This window comes from Diceros bicornis, chromosome 37 (genome assembly GCF_020826845.1).
Source record: "Diceros bicornis minor isolate mBicDic1 chromosome 37, mDicBic1.mat.cur, whole genome shotgun sequence".
NCBI lineage: Eukaryota > Metazoa > Chordata > Mammalia > Perissodactyla > Rhinocerotidae > Diceros > Diceros bicornis.
Genome location: NC_080776.1, coordinates 19,924,916 through 19,943,905, shown reverse-complemented (window position 1 = coordinate 19,943,905; position 18,990 = coordinate 19,924,916). Strand labels below are relative to the sequence as shown.

The following is an 18,990-nucleotide window of genomic DNA, read 5'->3' as shown; positions in this document are numbered from 1 at the left end:
ACCCGAACTTTGAGGGTCCTGCGCCTCCTCCCCGGCCAACCTGGGGAAAACGCCGGACTGCCCTCTGTGAGAGGAGCAAACAGACCCACGCAACATACTCCGCACCCGCCAGAACCAAAATGCCCGCCGTGTGCGCAGGCGTAGTACATGCGGCCCGGCTCGAGGCCTCGCCTCCAGGCTGTCGCACCGCCCGCCCCCTCCCAGGGTTCTCGGCTCGGGACTGGCCCAGAGGCGGCGCGGGCTCTGATTGGTCGAGGCGGAGTCACGAGGGTTCTGTCGTCTTCCGGGCTGTGTTCCGCCCGGGCATAGTCTTGGGTTGTCCCCGCGAGGGCGCTCGCGACTTGTGGGCGCCTGGGAGCCGCTGCGGGGTGATCTGGGGCGCCCAGCCCGGGACTGCAGAGCGCGGGACCCGCAGGCGGCTGGGTGGGCGGGGCCCTGCACTCGCCGTAGCCTTAAAGGAGAGCTCGTCAGAGACGAGACTGTGCGGGTTAACCTGGGAAGTGGTAGTTACAGGTTCTGGCTTGAGACTCCTTATTTGTGTTGTAAATTCTGAGCGGGGTAGAGATGGACGCTGCTTCATTTAACACTGAGTTCTCAGTCTGGAGAGGTAAAGACACTTGCATTGTAGCTACTGATTGTGTTCCCGTATGGGGGCTTTATTTTGTCCCTGTGCTGCCGTTTGAGTGGTCGGTAATGGAATTAATTTTTAAGAACATCACAGTTATTTGAAAACGCGTCGTGAAGCGAGCAGAATGAGAAGAAAAGGGAGGAATTCCTGAAAGCTTGCCTTTTTTACCTTGAAGAGTTTCCATTTCTAGATCGTGGCAAAAGAGAAGGTATAGGAGACCTGACCTACAAACATACACTGAAAATTATCTTCTTTTTCTATGTATTTTCATATTTGCTGGTGTAACTAAAAGATTCCAAATGAAAATAGCTTGAGGATGAGGCCTAACACCAATTTTTTTCCAAATGGAAACGTACTACTGCAAATCCTGGAGGCAAAATGTGTGTGACATGGAATGTTGAAGGCCCTGTGATGTGCCTAATAATCTTGTCCATTTCAAGCAAGAAAAAAATCAAGGTGAACTGAAGAAAATGAGTCTTTCCCCAAAGGAGATGGAAGATGGGGAAAATGAGATGTCAGAAGATAAGGACAATGGCAGTACAGATGAGGTAGTTATATGTACAGCGTGATGCCGAATAACTTCTTAATGTCAGCCATCAAAATCCAGAGTAAAGCAGTTCAGCTGCATTGCTTAATCTCAAAAGTGGCGTGGTGAACATTTTCCAAGTGGGTTAGTTTCGCAAGCCAGCCCTAAACTTGGTACTAAAATCTGACACGGTCATTTTGAGAAAAGAAAATGACACACCACTCTCATGAGCGTAGATGCAGAAATTCAAAACAGAATATTAGCAAACTGAATGTCAGTGTTATGTAAAAAAGACTGATACACCGTGACTAAGTGAGGTTTATTTTGGGGAATGCAAAGGTGTTTTATGTTTTAAAAGTGATATTGGTTGTCTGGAAATACTGGTTTGAAAGAAAATCTCTTGATTCTTAAAATTGCTTCATTAAAATCCATTGGTTTGTGTGTCTGCCAAACATATCTTTCTATATTTATTTTTTAGACAAATATTTAGGTCCCTACTATGTTCTGCTTCTGGCTGGGAGCCTCTGCATTGGTATTTTAATATAGATACGTTTGAGTCTTAAAAGAGTTGAGGTGAATGAGTGGATACACAGCTAATGCATATTGAATGCTTCCTATGTGTAGCCACTGTGCTAGGGTTTTATGCATTATCTCATTTCATCCTCAAAGTGACCATATTGAGAGGCATCATTAGCTCCATTTTAGAGATGGGAAAACAGATTTAAGCATTAACTAACTCGCTCGTGGTTTCACAGTTAGTAAGTGACGGCTGGAATTATACATGGTTATGCCAAATCCAGAGCCCTGACTCTTCCCCACTTCATTTCTCAGTCTTCCCCGCAAGCAACTCATTTTGAAAGGCAGACAGCATGTATTTGTTGTCTACTTTGAGCAGCTAGTTGTATGATAGAAACTTTCCTCAATCCTATTCAGTCTGGTGGTGGTTGTATCAATTGGAAGTAAAAGTGGGGAATCATAAAAATGGTCCATATGTACCTTTTGATTTTAAATCATGTTAAATATGTATTTCTTTCCCAATCTTTTGATGTGGGACTACAGCCTTGTCTTTGACTTTGAGTTCTTTGTTAGAGTAGCTCCTGTTCCCTATATAAAGTGCACCCATGGTGCATCTTCTGCAATTTGAAGTTTATTTCTTTAAAGCAAAGCAAAACTTTAAAAACCCTAGTAAAGCAATTTGAGTATAGACTCCTACATTTTTACAATTTTTTCCATTCTTTTGTGGTTGCTCACGCACACCTAATTTGACTGCAGTTTTTTAAGCTTTATTAAGTATGTCCAAAGCATTGAACTTTGTTTGCATAGATTCAGTAACTTACTTTTTGCATAATTTGATTGGTTTATATGATGTTTATTATGTAATTGAAGCTGCAAATGTGATGGTCATGTACAGGTTTGCGAACAAGCACAACTGATACTTATTAAGGATACAGCTGAACTCATGGGAACAGAAATGCCCAGGTGCGCTAGAACCACAGAGCGGCCCACCAGCCACATGGGCTTGGCATTTCGTGGGCATCAAGTTAGTAAGTCCTATTTGAAATTGAGACTGTCGTTTAATCCAACCACAGATATAGTTTAGTATAACATAGTTAAGTAGACAAGATTAAGAGAGCATCTGCTGGACTATGATATTCTCAATACACTGTATTAGCTTTCTGTACCAATCAGAGCCAAAAAATTCTTAGTGTGCGCAACTTTTGTTCTGGAACCCAGACTTTTAGCTTGGAGGAAAACAGAAATAGTCACGTTATATTTTCCTTATGCTGATATGCATGTGATATGGTTCTAGACTGTTCACACTGGTAACCCTCGGCCATTCCTCTTTAAAATGTGGTTTCTATGACGGTTCACCCTGATTGGTGCAGCATATAGTAGTACTGTCACAATTAGATTAACTTTTAGGGTAACCGCACCCTAGTGTTGGCTCATTGAAATGATTTAATTCAAACTCTAGTCTCTTGCACATGCCTTCCCTGCTCCCACGTCATTCCCATGCTAGATGAACTGGTCCCTCATCTGTTTGCCTATAAATTTTGTTCATAACCAGTAATGCTAATCGCATCATATTATAGGTACTTATTTCTTCCGGTGATGTGAGTTGAGCTGTATGTATACCAGTTGTATTAATTTGCTAGGGCTGCCATAATAAAATATCAGACTGAATGGCTGAAACAACAGAAATGTATTTTCTCGCAATTCTGGAGGCTAGAAGTCAAAGATCAAATTGTTGGCAGGTTTGGATTCTTCGGAGGCCTCTCTCCTTGGCTTGTAGATGTCTGCCACCTTGCTGTGTCTTCATTGGTCATCCATCATTTCTTCATTTTGTCCTTTTGTATATGGTGAGACTTCATTCAGTGTTCTGCTAAAATTTTCATCTTTAGTTATTTAGTTTTATAATACCATGCCCAGTTATTAGTAGCTATGGGATGGGAACTGATGATGTAATTAGGAAGCATGAGGTCCAATCAGTGGGCTTGGCTCTCATTCCTGTGTATGCTCCATTTGCCTGTCGGGGGACCCTCTCCTTTGGTGTTTTACTTGTATGTGAAGAGTTGGGATGCTAAAGGCACGTGGAGCCACCTACACAGTAGTTGACTTGGTATATTTTCCTAGGGTGGTGGCTTGTATACTTTTAGAAACCTAGATCCTTCCCTGTAAAGATTCTGATATGATAGCTCCAGTGAAGTCCCAGAATTTTCTCTTTTTCTTTTTTCTTTAGACAAGCAAGCCAGGTGATTCTGGTGCTGGGACCTCTTTTACTACACATTGAGAAATTCGTCCTAGAGAGAGCGACGTAGATGTTGACATACGTGCCCAACCAAATCTTGCGCTTGCTGAGTGTACAATGTGATTGTAACCTCGTGGGCATAGGGGAGATGACCTTTCATTGTTGTCCTTTCTCCTCTAGGTTGTCATCCCTCGGAAGAATGGTAGGAAGGTTACCACTGCTCCAGGAAATAAAGTAGAGGGAAAAAGGTCTCTAGCTCCCACGTTTGCTGAGAAATTAATATCACACCACAGGAAGGGAGTTACATGGGCCAAGCTGCCAAAAGACAAGAAGAGTGCCAAGCTAGAGGACCGTGAAGAGAGAAATGAGAACTATGAGGAGGATGAAGGTAAGAACAGTGAGTTGGACCAGGAGGAGGAAGGTAAAGCATCCTCTTCTGGGGGTGTTCCTGGCTGGTGGCCGTAAGGTCTCAGAGGTCAGCCCTGCATGCCGTTCCATCGCTCTTGGAAGAGTTCTGTGAAAATACCACCCTTCTGAAAGTTGCCGTGGCAATCCCTGGCTGAGTCTTCCGGCCTGGCTTCATGGATGAGGAGTCTCAGTGGACATTTGACCTCTGCTGTCCATGTGATCGGAATCAGAGTTTTCTCCTTGAGTGTTACACATTGATTGTTTCTATCTTTGTGCTTATGAGCCAAGCAGGTTCATTTCCCCCAAACATGATTCTCAGTGAATTTTTTTTTTATCTTGGCAGAGTCTGTATAACGTTTTAAATGGTATTGCTTCCAAAGAAGTAATTCTTACTATTTTTGTTAAAATACAACAGCAGTGCACTTTAAATTATTTCAAAATAAAGTTAAAATGGCAGTGAAATTTTTTTTTAGATTTGTGTAAATAGATTTATGAGCAGTTTATCTGAAAGGACAGTTTGTCATTCTCATTCTTAACAAGTGTATGTGGCAGAAATTGATTAGGTGGGTTTTCATTTAGATTCTGAAAAAGAAGCCTGGTATTCTACATGGGCCAGAGGGAGAAAAGCCCTTCCTATGGGGGTGGAGGAAGATGAGCTGGACAATGATGATGATGACAAAGGCTGGGAGGAAGAGGAGAAGGAAGGTCAGAATGGCCTAAATCAGCTCTGTTAAGTGGTGGCCAGTATCAAGGAGTTCCAGTTGTAAGGGAAGCAGAGGCTGTTGGATTTCTTTTATGAACTTGAACTTTCTAATTAATTTATAAATGCGTTTATTTATTTATTTATTTTTTGTGAGGAAGATCAGCCCTGAGCTAACATCCATGGCAACCCTCCTCTTTTTTCTTGCTGAGGAAGACCGGCCCTGAGCTAACATCTATTGCCAATTCTCCTCCTTTTTTTTTTTTTTTCCCCTTTCTCTCCCCAAAGCTCCGGTAGATAGTTGTATGTCATAGTTGCACATTCTCCTAGTTGCTGTATGTGGGACGCCACCTCAGCATGGCCGGACAAGCGGTGCGTCGGTGCGAGCCCGGGATCTGAACCCGGGCCGCCACTGGCGGAGCATGCGCACTTAACTGCTAAGCCATGGGGCCGGCCCCCTATAAATGCATTTAAAAGTACTCTGACCAAACCTTACCCATGTGTCTTGTGCAGAATAGGCAGAGTGTAGGTTTGATTTTGTGGATAGAGTAGAAGCTTCCAGTTTATCCGTTAGTGGCGCAGACAGATGATTAAAAATACAATATTCTGGCTTTTGCCCACAGAGCTTCTGAAAAAAACACCTGATAAACGGAAAACGGAAATGGCCCAACAGAAGGCTTCCCCTGAAACCAAAAAACAGAAATTAGAAGGTAACTTCTTCACTGTGTTTTAAAGCACAAGAGACACATGGAGAATTTCACATTGGCAGAAACTAAACTCTGTTAGGCCAAATGATAAACAAGGGGCTATTTATTGCAGCTTGGGGTTACAGTATTCCAGAGTCTTTAATGGGGTTTTCTGTTAACATCATTCTTTCTGAACTGTTTGAGTTCTTTTTTTCTTATCTCTTTGTATGGCAGCTGAACCACCTGTAACTTTTAGACTGCTTGTTGGAAGCCTGAATTTCAACAAAACCGATGCCGAACTAAAAACTGGTCTCAGTGAATTTTTTGCTAAAAATGATCTTGTGATTGTTGGTGTCAGAGTCGGCTTGTCCAGGTAAACACTGATAAATTAAGAATGTTATCATGGGGGCCGGCCCGGTGGTGTAGTGGTTAAGTTCGTGCGCTCTGCTTCTGCAGCCCGGTGTTCGAGGGTTCGGATCCCAGGCTCGGACTGCTCATCAAGCCGTGCTGTGGCAGCGTCCCACACACAAAAAATAGAGGAAGACTGGCACAGATGTTAGCTCGGAGACAATCTTCCTCAACAGAAACAAAAATGAAAAATATTAAAATCTGGCTATTCTGTAAAAAGAAGAAGAATGTTATTACAAGGTTATGAGCCCAGCACTTAGCAGCCCTGGAGAATTTAGGAGCTCCAGCAGCTTTCTGTTACGTTGCAGCTTACTAGCTTCTGCAGACCCTTTTGTTGCCTGTTACCTTTTGGTGGGATTTCAACTGTCTCATGCAGTTCAAAATGAGTATTTAAAATCCTTCAGTGGCTCAAGTCAATATAAAATCCATTATATTAAACTTTGCTGCCCTATTTTTCCAACCAAAATATTAAAAATAATCCCAAGATCTTCTAAGTCTTTACAGAAACCAGTTTTCATGATTTTCCAACTGTGAGCAATGTTATTTGCCTAGAATTATTTTAAACCAGGTCACACATTTCATCACAAAACCCCTAGCTGTGGTGGCAAATATAGGTTCTGTATCAGTTCTGCTTTTTTACTGAGTTGAATTTCACCCTTTCTTTCTTCTTTTGCATCAGAAGCATATGTGTTGGGTATGAGCATGTTTTAGTACTCAGAATTTCTTAGGTAGAAATAAAAAGATAATAGTAAACATTCATTGAGCACTCACTGTTCCAGGCATTGTTCTTAGTTCTGTGTTTATATTAACTCATTGAATCCATAAGACAATCCTCAATGGTAATTATTGTCATTATCCCTATTTTACAAAGGAGGAAACTGAAGCACAGAGAAGTTAAGTAACATGCCCAATATCACACAGTTAGAAAGTGACAGAGCCAGGGTTGAGCCCAGCTCTCTGGCTCCAGAGCCTATGCCATGCTTTTTGTCACCTGGCTCTTCTTACAGTTTTTGCTAACTATATTTTGAAATATTGTTGCATTTACAGTAAATAAGGATTCTTTTTGCATTAAAAATTCTTGTTGCAATAGCCTTGGGTTTGCTAATGTAGGGGAGGAAGAGATTTCCTCTACCCACTCTAGGTCCTTCTGGCTGGGCTACGAATTAAATTGACATGAGACAGAATAACAGGAGAAAATCAAACAGAGCTTTATAACGTGTATACATGGGAGAGACCCAGGAAAACTGAGTAACTCAGCATTCTGGCCAAAGTTGTCATCTTAATTAGAACTTCAGCTAAAGACAAAGGAGGGTGTTGCAGGTAGTTGTTTGGGACTTCAAAGGGGAGGAACTCAATTCACATGAAAATGGAAAAGCAAATGTTTGGTAAACAGAGCTATGATAAGAATGGGCTTAGTAAGGACCCTCCCAGTCTATCCATACCCAGAGTTATCTATGGTGATGGCCTGTCCTAGGGACAGGCCTTCTATCTTAAATTTCTTTTAGGCAGTTAGTGCAGGGGAGGTCAAAATTTCTTTCAGAGTCTTTTGTTCTTGAAAATAATCAAGGCAAAGAGATATTTTGAGGTGGGCAATTCTGATTCCCCACACTAACACATTCCACATTTTGTTCTAATTCACAAATGCAGATGGCTGTTTCTTTCTTTCTTTTTTTTTTTTGTGAGGAAGATCAGTCCTGAGCTAACATCCATGCTAATCCTCCTCTTTTTGCTGAGGAAGACCGGCTCTGAGCTAACATCTATTGCCAATCCTCCTCCTTTTTTTTTTCCCCCCCAAAGCCCCAGTAGATAGTTGTATGTCATAGTTGCACATCCTTCTAGTTGCTGTATGTGGGATGCGGCCTCAGCATGGCCAGAGAAGCAGTGTGTTGGTGCGCGCCTGGGATCCGAACCTGGGCCGCCAGCACCAGAGCGCACACACTTAACCACCAAGCCACCTGGCCAGCCCGCAGATGGCTGTTTCTTAAAACAAAAATTCAAAAACATAATTTCAAGCTTCATTTTCCACAGCTTTTGATTAAATTTTGTCAGTTGTTAAGCAGATAAAATAAAGACTTCACCAGGTGAATTTGCACTGACGGTCAGTCTTTGCTCTAGAACAGAGTTCCTCGGATAATTCTTCATTGTGGAGAGTTGTCCAGTTCATTGTAGGCTGTTCAGCACTATCCCTGGATTCTACCCACTGGATACTAGAAGGACTTCCCAAGTTGTGACAGCCAAAATGTCTCCAGACATTATCAGAAACCCACCCCTGGGCGAGAACCGCTGCTCTCTATTACTTCATGGCACCCCATACTGCCAGTTGGCGGAGCCTTGGTTTTAAATTTTAAATTTGGCAGCTGCCTTTGACTCCATGCTGATTTCCACTCTCACATCCAATGTGATCAGCCAACCAGAAGGCCTGTGCCTGTTGATCTCACCTGTGTGTTTTTTTCCTTTCTTCTACGTCTCTGTAGGAGATTTGGTTATATGAATTTTAAATCTGCTGAGGACCAGGAAAAAGCCCTGGAACTTAGAGACACAAAGGTCCTTGGGTATGAAATTAAATTGAAGAAACCAAAGGGAAAGGAAAGAAAGAAAGGTATGCAAACAAGGTAATTTGTTCATAGATACCTGTGTACCTAGAAGGCTCTGGGTCAGGCAGGAATACATATCATATTGTTTTTATCAGAAAGGGCAGGTACTCCTCACTGACCAACAGGTCACTGCTTCCACAGCACAGACTACCTGCCTTACCTTCTCTGTCCTAATGTGCTTTCCGGGACTCATTCCCTGGCCACTTGCAACCCATCCATGGAGTCCCAGCTTACAGGTCACTTCCTCAGATCAGAAAAATCTTCCCTTATCCCTAGACCAGGTTAAGTCTCCACTACTAGATGTTCTCATTTCCCCTTTTACTTTTCCATCCTGGCACTTACCACAGTTTGTAATTATGTGACTATTTGTTTACTCTCCTTTTCCCCCCGACAAGACCACATACCTGAGAGGGGAGGCCAAGTCTCTGTTTTCACAGCCAGCATGTAGCACAGGCCATCGCCCAGCATCTGTGTTCCAATATTTGCTAAGTGAAGGAATGGTATTGTTGTTTCCACGCTCCAACTCTTTGAGAAGTGTTTTTTGTCTCTTAGAAAACTTTTGATGCTTATGAGATCTAAACTCAGACTAAAAATATTCTTTTGTGTTTATGTAGATCAAAATGCCAAAACACTTCTGATCAGGAACCTGCCTGACAACGTCACTCAGCATGAATTAAAAGAAGTATTTGAGGATGCTTTTCAAATCAGATTGGTGAGCAAGGATGGCATGAGTGAAAGGTATGTTTTGCGGCCGGCCCCGTGGCTTAGCGGTTAAGTGCGCGCGCGCCGCTACTGGTGGCCCGGGTTCAGATCCTGGGCGCGCACTGACGCACCGCTTCTCCGACCATGCTGAGGCCACGTCCCACAAACAGCAACTAGAAGGATGTGCAACTATGACGTACAACTATTGACTGGGGCTTTGGGGGGTGGGGGGGAGTATGTTTCGTACTTTGTACTGAAAAAGAATATATGTCTATTGGATTTAAACATAACAGAATTTTGTTACATTCTCCCAAATCACTTATGCCTGATTTTAGAGAAGGAAAGAGTGGTTACTCGACCTTTCTACTAGCAGGCATAAGAGCTGAAGGTAGTATCATAAATGGACAGCCAAAAGCTTCTAGAAAACTGTAGTGATGTCATAGAGAAATGAAAACTTATTCTGCTACCAAGTACAAGATTGAAGATTGGAAGAATTCGGTCATAGATTATCTCCGTTCCTCTCTCTCCAGGGCTGACTCCAGTGAAATAACATACTTGGTGACTTGCCTGGACAGGTACCAAAACAGAACATTGAATTGGTCTGTTAGAATTATGTTGTAACCAACTAATGAAACACTATCACTGTGTATCTAGGCTTTGGTAGTATAAAAGGGTAAATATGGTGAAATTAGGATGGAATAGAATCTATTTTGAGGGGATTGTCAATGAGGTAAAAATTGAATATCAGGATTGCAGATACATTCGAGCTAAATTGTTGGTGTAGGTGAACTCTAAAATAATCTATACCAGTATATTCTGATGAACATAATCTCTAGAAAAGAGTCCTGCTGATTTAGAAAACAAGTCTGAGAGGGTAAATCCCAAATTGTTAGTAGTGTTTACTGTGAGGAGATTTGGGGGCACTCAGCCATGCTTGCAGTCAGCAACACTGGAAAATGACAAAACAAAAATTCCTGCCAAAAGCTATATGATTTCTCAAACTTTATGAAATTGTTTTAGACATACTTATCTTTAGAATTATTCCTTTAATGAAGAATTATTGCAAAGGGGAAATAGGAGAAGCCAAGGAATCCATGACCATATGAAATAAAGCATAGTACCTTTGTCAGAAATGAGCCTGGTGCATTATCTTCAAGAATATTCTTACTAAGCAGCTCCTTACTCCATACCTTTCACCAAAGTTAATTACAGGTCATAAAAGATTACACTGATAGTATGAAACCGTGAAGTACTAGCGGAAGGCGTGGAGAATGGTTTTGTTTTGTTTGTTTTTAATAATCTGCAAAAGGGGAAGGCCTTTCAAAGTATGACACAGACCCTAAAAGAAAAAGCAGATAAATTTGATTGCATAAATATAAAATATTTCTATATCGGAAAAAAATATCCCTGTAAACAAAGTCAAGAGACAAGTGACAAACCAGGAAAAAATGTTTGTAATTCATATCAAGACTAAGGGCTAATTTCGCTGATATATAAAGTACACCTTTCAAATCAGTAAGAAAAAGGCCAACAACCCAGTAAAAATAGAGGCACATTACAGACAGGTCTCAGAAAAGGAATTTTCTTTTATTTATTTATTTATATTTTTGCTGAGGAAGATTTGCCCTGAGCTAACACCTGCTGCCAATCCCCCTCTTTTTGTATGTGGGTCGCCGCCACAGCATGGCCACTGACCGACTAGTGGGGTAGGTCTGCGCCTGGGAACTGAACCCAGGCCTCTGACGCGGAGCATGACGAACTTAACCACTAGGCCACTGGCACTGGCCCAGAATATTCTTTTAAACAAAGGAAAAGATACTCATCTTCACTTACAATAAAAGAATTGTAGGGCCGGCCCTGTGGCTTAGCGGTTAGGGGCGCGCGCTCCGCTGCTGGCGGCCGGAGTTCGGATCCCGGGTGCGCACCAGCGCACCGCTTCTCCGGCCATGCTGAGGCCGAGTCCCACATACTGGAAGGGTGTGCAGTCATGACATACAACTGTCTACTGGGGCTTTGGGCTTTGGGGGAAAAATAAATAAAAAAATAAAAAATTATAAAAAAAAAAAAAAAAAAAGAATTGTAAATTAAAACTACACTGAGATGCAACTTTTTACCTATCAGATGTTCACAGGTCAAAAAATTTATTACCACGGTATTGAAGAGACTGTGGAGAAACTGGCATGCTCATACTTTGTTGGTAGAAGTGAAATTGGTGAAGTCAATACTTAGTAGTATCTATCAGAGTAATAATTGCATATACCATTTTATCCTACAGTTCCACGCCTAGGAATTTATCCTGCAGATAGCCTCAGACAAGTGTGAAATAATGTACTACCAAGCTGTTTGATGCAGAATTAGAATTGACCTGAATATCTATCAGTAGGAAACTGGTTAAAATTTTTTGGTAGATCCATAAGCTATTATATTATGCAGTTGTAAAAAGAAATGAAACAGCATTTTGTGTACTGATGGGAAATAATCTGCAATATACGTTATTAAGAGAAAAAGGCAAAGTATAGAACAAGTGTGTGTGTATAGTATTCTACTTTTTATGTAAAAATATAATGGAGGAGACACCATACAAAAAAATAAACTCAAAATGTATCAAAGACCTAAATGTAAGAGCTAAAATATAAAACTTAGAAGAAAACACAGTAGTAATCTTTGTGATCTTGGGTTAGGGTATTGCACAAGCGATAAAAGAGAAGTTTGAGAAGTTGGACTTCATCAAAATTAAATATGTTTGTACTTTAAAGGACACCATCAAAAAAGTCAAAAGAAACTACAGACTGTGAGAAAATATTGCAAATAATATACCTGATGAGGGACTTATATTAAGAATATGTAAAGAACTCTTATAACTCAATAATGAAAAGAACTCTTAAAAACTCAATTAAAAAATGGGTAAAGGATTTGAAGGACACTTCTTCAAACAAGGTGTATTAATGGCCAATAAGCACATGAAAAGATATTCAACATTAGTCATTAGGGAAATGCAAATCAAAACCACGATGTGACACCACTTCACACCTGTTAGAGTGGCTTTAAAAAAAAAAAGACAATTACAAGTGTTGACAAGGATGTGGAGAAATTGGAGCCCTCGTACGGTGCTGGTGGGAATGTAAAATATATAGTGCAGTTGCTTTGGAAAACAGTTTGGCAGTTTCTCAAAATGTTAAACATCGAGTTGCCATATGGTCCAGCAATTCTCCTAGGTGTCTACCCAAAAGAAATGAAAACATATATCCACACATTTCTACAAATGTTCATATTAGCTTTATTCATAATAGCCAAAAAAGTGTAAACAACCCAAAATGTCCATCAGCTGATGAATGGATAAACAAAATGTGGTATTTCTATACAAGGTAATATTATTCAGCCATGGGAAGGAATGAAGTACTGAAACATGCTACAACATAGATGAATCTCAAAAACGTTAGGCTAAGTGAAAGAAGCCAGACACAAAAGATCACATATTTGTATAATCCCCTTTATATGAAATGGCCAGAATTGGCAAATCTATAGAGACAGAAAGTAGCATAGTAGTTGCCTGTGGCTGGGGGTTGGGAGTGAGTTGGGGGGAATGAGGAGTGAGTGCTGATGGGTACTTTTGGGGATGTTAAAAATGTTCTAAAATTAGATTGTGGTGATGATTGTACAATTCTGTAAATATACTAGAAACCATTGTACATTTTATTTTATTTTATTTTTTATTTTTTTACAAATTTATTTATTTTTTTCCCCCAAAGCCCCAGTAGATAGTTGTATGTCATAGTTGCACAGCCTTCTAGTTGCTGTATGTGGGACGCGGCCTCAGCATGGCCGGAGAAGCAGTGCCTCGGTGCACGCCCGGGATCCGAACCTGGGCCGCCAGCAGCAGAGCGCGCGCACTTAACCGCTAAGCCACGGCGCCGGCCCCATTGTAGTTTAAATGGCTGAATTTTATGATATATAAATTATATCTCAATAAAGCTTTTAAAAAAAAATAGTGGGGGCCCCAGTCTGGTGGCCGAGTGGTTAAAATTCTGCGCTCTCCGCTTCAGCGGCCCAGGTTTGCGAGTTCAGATCCCGGGCACAGACCTACTCCACTCACCAGCCATGCTGTGGTGGTATCCTACATACAAAAAAATAGAGGAAGATTGACACAGATGTTAGCTCAGGGCTAATCTTCCTCAAAGAAAAAAAGAGGAGGATTGGCAATGGATGTTCTCAGGGCGAATCTTCCTCAAGCAAAAAGGAAAAAAAATAGGGTGTGTGTACACGTGTACATTTGCTTTTATATGTTCAGCATGTTGCTTCTAAGGATAGAAATTGGGCAGAAGGAAGACTTCACTATATCCTTTTCCAGTGTTTGCATTTTGAATCTTATATGTTTATTACTAATTCAAAAGACAAATAAATGAAAGTACTAAATGTTGACTGTTCTTCTCTCCCCCACCCCATCCCCACATTGCAGAGTCGCCTATATTGACTTCAAGTCACAAGCCGAGGCAGAGAGAGCATTGGAAGAGAAGCAAGGAACAGAGATTGGCAGGCTTGCTGTAGTCCTGGACTGTATTGGAAAGAAAAGCCAAGGCCAGGAAGGTCAAGACAGAAAGCACAGCCCCTGGAGAGGTGAGGGATGCTAACACTCTGTGGAGGGAAACTCACCGGCACTGTCAGTGCGGTTCCCAGGGGAGGGGCTCGTGTGAGGTTAGGGGCAGTTGGCACTTCTAAATACAACTTTTCCCTGTATCAAAATGTGTAAATCAGGGCAGACCCTGTGGCATAGCAGTTGAGTGCGCGCGCTCTGCTGATGGCGGCCCGGGTTCAGATCCCGGGCGCGCACTGACGCACCGCTTGTTGAGCCATGCTGTGGCGGCGTCCCATATAAAGTGGAGGTAGGTGGGCACAGATGTTAGCTCAGAGCCAGTCTTCCTCGGCAAAAAGAGGATTTGCGTGGATGTTAGCTCAGGGCTGATCTTCCTCACAAAAAAATAAATAAATTGTGTAAGTCATCCTCATAATTATATCAGACTAATGAGTATTGTGCTAGTTAACTAACTTTGATGTCTGTAAAAGAAATAACACTTTGAAGAAGATGTGGTATATATATACATGGAATACTACTCAGCCATAAAGAAAGACAAAATCGTCCCATTTGCCACAACATGGATGGACCTGGAGGGTATTATGTTAAGTGAAATAAGCCAGAAAGAGACAAACACTGCATGATTTCACTCATATGTGGAAGATAAACCAACACACACACAGATAGAACTGTTTGGTGGTTACCAGGGGCTAGGGAGGTGGGGGGTGGGCACAAGGGGTGGAGGGATGCAGTTATATGGTGACTGACAAACAATAATGTGCAACAAAAATTTCACAATAAAAAAAAATTTAAAAAAAAGAAAGAACATTTTGAGATATCAGTTTAGTTCCCCTTTTTGGGTACCCTCTAGGATTATCTGTGAACAACCCCTTAAACCTGTGGTTTCAGAGTTAGATATTTAATTATTTTCAAGTAGAGTTTTTGTCAGGTTTAAACCAGAGACTTCAAACCAGTGTCCCTAATCTGATGGGTAGACATTGTGGCTTGTACAGTATTTATAGAAAAAAACAACAGAATTTATTATGAATATTTTTAAAACTCAAGAAATTCACATAAAAATCTGGATTTCTAGCCTCTTTGGCTGCATCAGAAAATCTGGTGGTCCTGGGGCTGTAATCTTACATGTCCATAGTCACCTGGAGAGGAGGAGCAGATGCTTCCCCTTAGCTGTGGCATTCGCTCTACTTGTGACAACCTCCACCGTTCTTGGAAGTTCTCCCCAACTCTGAAGGAGTAAACGTCACACTTACATGTTGAAAAAATAGAATTAATACTTTTTTCCTGTTAGTAAAGATGACATTTTAATATTTCTTATGCATTTGTCTCTTTCAAAAGTGGGAAAACGAAGGATAGAACAAGAAAGCCACACGTTTCAAGAAAAATGGGAGAGAGCTTATTTCTTTGTGGAGGTAAAGAGTGTTCCTACATGTTTAATATGCAAACAAAGTCTGTCTGTATTGAAAGAATATAACCTAAGACGCCATTACGAAATACACCATAGTAGGAACCATGATGGATGTACAGAAAAGATGCGTGATAAAAAGCTTAACAAACTGAAAAAAAGACTGAAATTTCAACATGATTTGCTTTTGAATGTGAATAAAATAAGTGATGCTGCCATGAAATGTAGTTACGTATTAAGTGAGAAAATTGCCCGGGCATCAAAACCTTTGACAGATGGTGAGTTTATAAAGGAATGTCTATTGAGTGCAGCAGACATTATGTGCCCCGAACAGAGACCAGCATTTGCCAATATAAGACTAAGTGGTAATGTTGTTGGGCAGCACATTGACAATATGACTGAGAACTTACAGGACAAGTTGCAAGAGAAAGCGAAATCATTTGTGGCTTTCTCTATAGCAGCTCATGAAAGCGCTGATATAAATAATACCCCCCAGTTAGCTGTATTTATTCGTGGTGTTGATGAAGCTTTCGATGTGACTGAAGAACTTTTGGACATGGTACCCATGACAAGCACAACATCAGGAAATGAATTATTTTTATGTGTTGAGAAGAGTCTTAAAAAATTTAATGTAGACTGGTCAAAATTAGTAAGTGTTAGCACAGATGGTAGTTCTGCAATGGTTGGTGTTAAACAACTTGTTACAAAACTTAAACCTCAAGTGTCAGGGCTTTGCAAAGACACAGAACTTAAGTCTGTGCATGGCCTCATTCTCCAGGAATCACTTTGTGCTAACAAGTTAAAAATGGATCATGTCATGGATGTAGTAATTTACACCATAACCTGGATACACTCCCATGGCTCAAACCACAGAAAGTTCAGTGCTTTGTTTAATGAGTTAGATGCACAGTATGGAAGCCTGTTCTGCTCCATGGAACTTAAGTGGCTGAGTCGTGGTATGGTGCTCAGGCAGTTTTTTGAACTGTTGGGAGAAATTGACTTTTTCATGTCTTCTAAAGGAAAATCCGTGCCTCAGCTTAATAGCAAAGATTGGGTCAAAGACTTAGGCTTTTTGGTTGACATTATGACTTATCTAAACACACTGGATATTTCTCTGCAAGGGCGTTCACAAGTGGTTACACAAATGTATGATTCCATTCGCTCATTCCTAGCGAAATTGTGTCTTTGGGAAACTCATTTAGCAAGGAACAATCTGGCCCACTTCCATACGCTGAAATTAGTTTCTGAAAATGAAAATGATGGCCTGAACTACATTCCAAAAATTAAAGAGTTGAAGACTGAATTCCAAAAAAGGTTCTCTGATTTCAAACTTTATGAAAACAAACTCATATTGTTTAGTTCACCTTTCTCAATTAATATTAATAATGTGAACGAAGAGCTACAAATGGAAGTTATCGAATTGCAGTACAACACCATACTGAAAGCTAAATATGATGATGTTGGAATCCCAGAGTTCTACAAGTATCTTGGGAACGGTTACCCTAAATATAAAAACCATTGTGCAAAGATTCTGTCCATGTTTGGAAGTACCTATATTTGTGAGCAGTTCTTTTCTGTTATGAAACTAAATAAAACTAAATATTGCTCCCAGTTAAAGGATTCAAAGATGAATTCTCTGCTGTGTGTTGCCACACAAAATTCACGACCCGACATTGATTGAAACCTTGGGGCATGAGAAGGGATTGTCAGATGTTGGATTTCAAATCTGCAGAGTAATAAATTCTGAAACTTTGAATAATTATTTCTATTTCCAAATTATACTTTTTCAATGTCAGGTTTAAAGTACAATCTCTGGCGTCATATGTTTGTACCTTATAGGATAAAAAATAAAGTTTGGTTATACCCTGGCAGTTTATTTTTCCTATGCTTTGCCTTGCTGGCAATTAGAGTTATTCAAGTTTTTAAAGCTCTACCCTAAAAGCAGCCACATCTTTCCTAAAGGCACTTGTGAGCCAGGGATGTGAACTAGAGCGTCAGCTGGATGAGTGGAATGTCTGGCTGTCTAGTGCCACCCTGTCGTCAAGGAGGACAGGCCTGCCGTGGCGATCGGGGGCTCAGGCCAGAGTAACCCCTTCCCTGGTTCCCTGGGCAGAGCTGGGGCAGCCGATACTGGCTTCCAGGCCTCTTTTTCGGTGCTTCCACTTTGGATTTACACATTTCTTTTGAAATTTCAACATTATTGGTCAGCTTATAGTCGGTTGTGGCTGGCGCCGGAGCCATTCTGCCTCTCACAGGCAAGGATGCGCCTTCTCTTGGCATCCGGCCACCCCAAGGGGGTGCAGAATGGGGCGTCGATGTGCATAAGAGCTTATGGGCACTTTTCCAGGGAGCAGGCCCATAGCTGCCATCAGAGTCTTAAAGAGGTCTGTGACCCAAAAGGTGGTTTTCCACTGTGACATTAGGACCTGACTGCTCACTGTTGCAGAAACTGTAATCTGGAAAATTAGTCTAATTATAAAAGTCATGTATACTTATTGTAGAACATTTGGAAACTGTAAAGAAATAGAGGGAAAAACCTATAATCTCAACAACAGAGATAACCCCCATAAATATGTAGGCATGTCTTCTTTCTGTCAATTTTCTGTACTTATTGTATGTGATTAAGTGCATTGTGTATGGACCATTTTGCATTCTGCTCCCCTCCCCCTCACTCCCCAACTTAATGGTAAATCCTGAACATCTGTCAGTCTTCCAAGCTCAAGGTGGAGTTTATTTCATTCCATCAGGTGTGCACTGATGGGCCTCTGCCAGCAAGGGCGAGTTCTTTTAGCATCACATGAGCCATGGGGTTGATTCCAGGTGTGGGATCCTCTTCGGTTCTGCCCGGCTCTGAGAAAGCCAGAGAAAAACCCTGCTGCCCAGGGAAGGAGAGGCAGATCATATCTGTTGACCCTCAGGACAGCCTCCCAGCAGAGGTCCTGGAACCTCTAAGGACTGTGAAGAAGCTCAGCTGGAATAGTCACAGCAGAGCAAAGAGGGAGACGGGGCAGCTTTAGCACGGGGTCTGATTCTAAATTCCTGCCTCCCGCCTTGGCTGGGCCATCAGAGCTCCATTTCCTTTGTTCCCTTGTCCCTGCCATCGCCTCTTCTCCCCACAAGTCAGGTCAAGTCTACCACTCTCCTCTTATTCTCATTTGATAACTTTACCTCCTAAATAAAAGCCATTTGAGAAGAACCCCCGCCCTACCTTCCTGTTGGCATTTATACACTTGCCTGGATCTGTACATCTCCAGCCTCCTCCCTTGCTGTCCTAAGGTACCTTCTTCCTGCCCATGGCAGGTCCCTCCCCCGTGCTCTAGTCTCCATCCCCTGCCTCTTCAGGGCTTCCTTCCATCCTCGGTCTTTCTGTACCTTTGGGATTTTTGTTTGTACTGGCTCCTTCCACCAATATTTAAACATGCCCACATCTCTGACATACTCCCTTTAATTTTCTAATTAAAACAAAGTTTTAAAGTTAGGACACGCATTCACGTGGTTCAAAATTAAACAGGTACAAATTGAAGGGTCTCCCACCCATCCCCTAGCCACCCAGCTCCTTGTAACCAATATTATTGGTTTCTTGTGTCCTTCCACTT

The 18,990-nt window shown here is 41.6% G+C and overlaps 1 protein-coding gene across 2 annotated transcripts; it reads left to right on the top strand.

Moving 5' to 3' along the window:
• The first annotated feature begins 399 nt into the window (after positions 1–399).
• LOC131399120 (general transcription factor II-I repeat domain-containing protein 2-like) lies at positions 400–17,119 on the top strand. 2 transcript variants are annotated; one of them, XM_058533201.1, is made up of 6 exons: positions 400–1,176; positions 4,084–4,291; positions 5,635–5,721; positions 5,932–6,070; positions 13,858–14,015; positions 15,328–17,119. In XM_058533201.1, exons 1-6 carry the CDS (start codon positions 1,099–1,101, stop codon positions 17,073–17,075), a joined length of 2,418 nt encoding a protein of 805 aa, XP_058389184.1. In that variant the 5' UTR covers positions 400–1,098; the 3' UTR covers positions 17,076–17,119. The 2 variants fall into 2 exon arrangements, with proteins under 2 accessions (XP_058389184.1, XP_058389185.1); XM_058533202.1 differs by lacking the exon at positions 5,635–5,721.
• The last annotated feature ends 1,871 nt before the right edge of the window (positions 17,120–18,990 follow it).

What these genes read in the sequence shown, in the direction of transcription:
- LOC131399120 (XM_058533201.1), top strand. Translation starts at nt 1,099, where the DNA reads ATGAGTCTTTCCCCAAAGGAGATGGAAGATGGGGAAAATGAGATGTCA. An exon ending in GTCAGAGTCGGCTTGTCCAG is followed by an intron (nt 6,071 to 13,857) that starts GTAAACACTGAT and finishes CCCACATTGCAG; the next exon opens with AGTCGCCTATATTGACTTCA. An exon ending in AAAGCACAGCCCCTGGAGAG is followed by an intron (nt 14,016 to 15,327) that starts GTGAGGGATGCT and finishes CTCTTTCAAAAG; the next exon opens with TGGGAAAACGAAGGATAGAA.